Source organism: Carlito syrichta, unplaced genomic scaffold (assembly GCF_000164805.1).
Source record: "Carlito syrichta isolate Samal-C Ts95f unplaced genomic scaffold, Tarsius_syrichta-2.0.1 Scaffold301610, whole genome shotgun sequence".
Classification (NCBI taxonomy): Eukaryota; Metazoa; Chordata; class Mammalia; order Primates; family Tarsiidae; genus Carlito; species Carlito syrichta.
The window spans coordinates 14,875-15,829 of NW_007245706.1; the positions used below are offsets into that span (position 1 = coordinate 14,875).

Below are 955 nucleotides of genomic sequence, written 5' to 3' on the forward strand. Positions count from 1 at the left end.
TCTGATTCACACTGACGGTATAAAAACTGGAAGTTAGAAATCAGAAAGGATTTGAAAAGGTAGACCGTCCTGAAGGTGCTGTGACGGTGGAAATGTTTCCCTTTATCTCAGGCGACTACCCGAGGAACTTTAAAGGTATCCCCTGGATTTTGAAGAACACAAAGGCGTGGTGTCTGGCCTCCTGAAGAAAATCTAGAGGGTCAGAGAATGGAAGACTATCCACTGTGGCAGAGGGAGTGAAGGAGAGATTGTTTTGGAGATAGAATTGGACTCCATTCCCAGAGCTCTCGGGGGAAGACTAGTTCACTACTGTGGTCGATGTTCTGTTGACTAAAGGAATTGCCTCTCGGCTCCTGGAAGCGCTGCCACAGGCAGCTCTCAGCTGGGATAGATCACCTTGGGTAAAGAGAACCGACAAGCGGCCCGGGGGTATCAAGCCCCCGACCCCCAGTCCAGGACTACCCTGCGGGCCCGTCCCAGCTCCGGAACCCCCTGAAGGGTTGGTCGAGACCTCCTGGGAATGCAGCACAGCTCAGCTTCTCCTTCTGGCCAGTCTGGCGTCTGTTCCTTCCTTTCCACCACTGCAGGCGGTGCCTGGTTATGTCCCTCAGGGTCGCCTCCCAGGAAGCCTAACCCACACCACCTGTAGATCAGACGTGGGCTCCATGGCAGATGAAACAGTGTGCATACGCAGGTCTGTCCGAGGAGGACCCTAGAGGTATGAGCAAACAAGAGAAAGGATAACTAAAGTACTGCTGGGGGAAGGAGAGAGCAACCGCGGGAACAAGCGCGTCAGCTCTGGCTACGGGAGTTGAAGAGCAAAGGCCTCCGGCGCCAGGAGAGGGGGTATTTCACAGAACTTACGCAGCTATGCGGGAAGGAAAGGGCCGGCTCTTACAGCTCACCAACTCCAAGGGCGGGACGGAGAGAAGCCTGCGACCGCGCCCCCCGCCCC

At 55.6% G+C, this 955-nt stretch overlaps 1 protein-coding gene across 1 annotated transcript in view; it reads left to right on the forward strand.

Annotated features, from left to right (window-relative positions):
- Nucleotides 1–672: 672 nt before the first annotated feature.
- Nucleotides 673–955, forward strand: part of NPHP3 (nephrocystin 3) — a 40,541-nt gene continuing 40,258 nt past the window's right edge. The window contains exon 1 of the mRNA XM_008054914.2: nucleotides 673–718. Coding sequence (XP_008053105.2) covers nucleotides 673–718 — 46 coding nt within the window. The remainder of the gene's footprint in view (nucleotides 719–955) is intronic.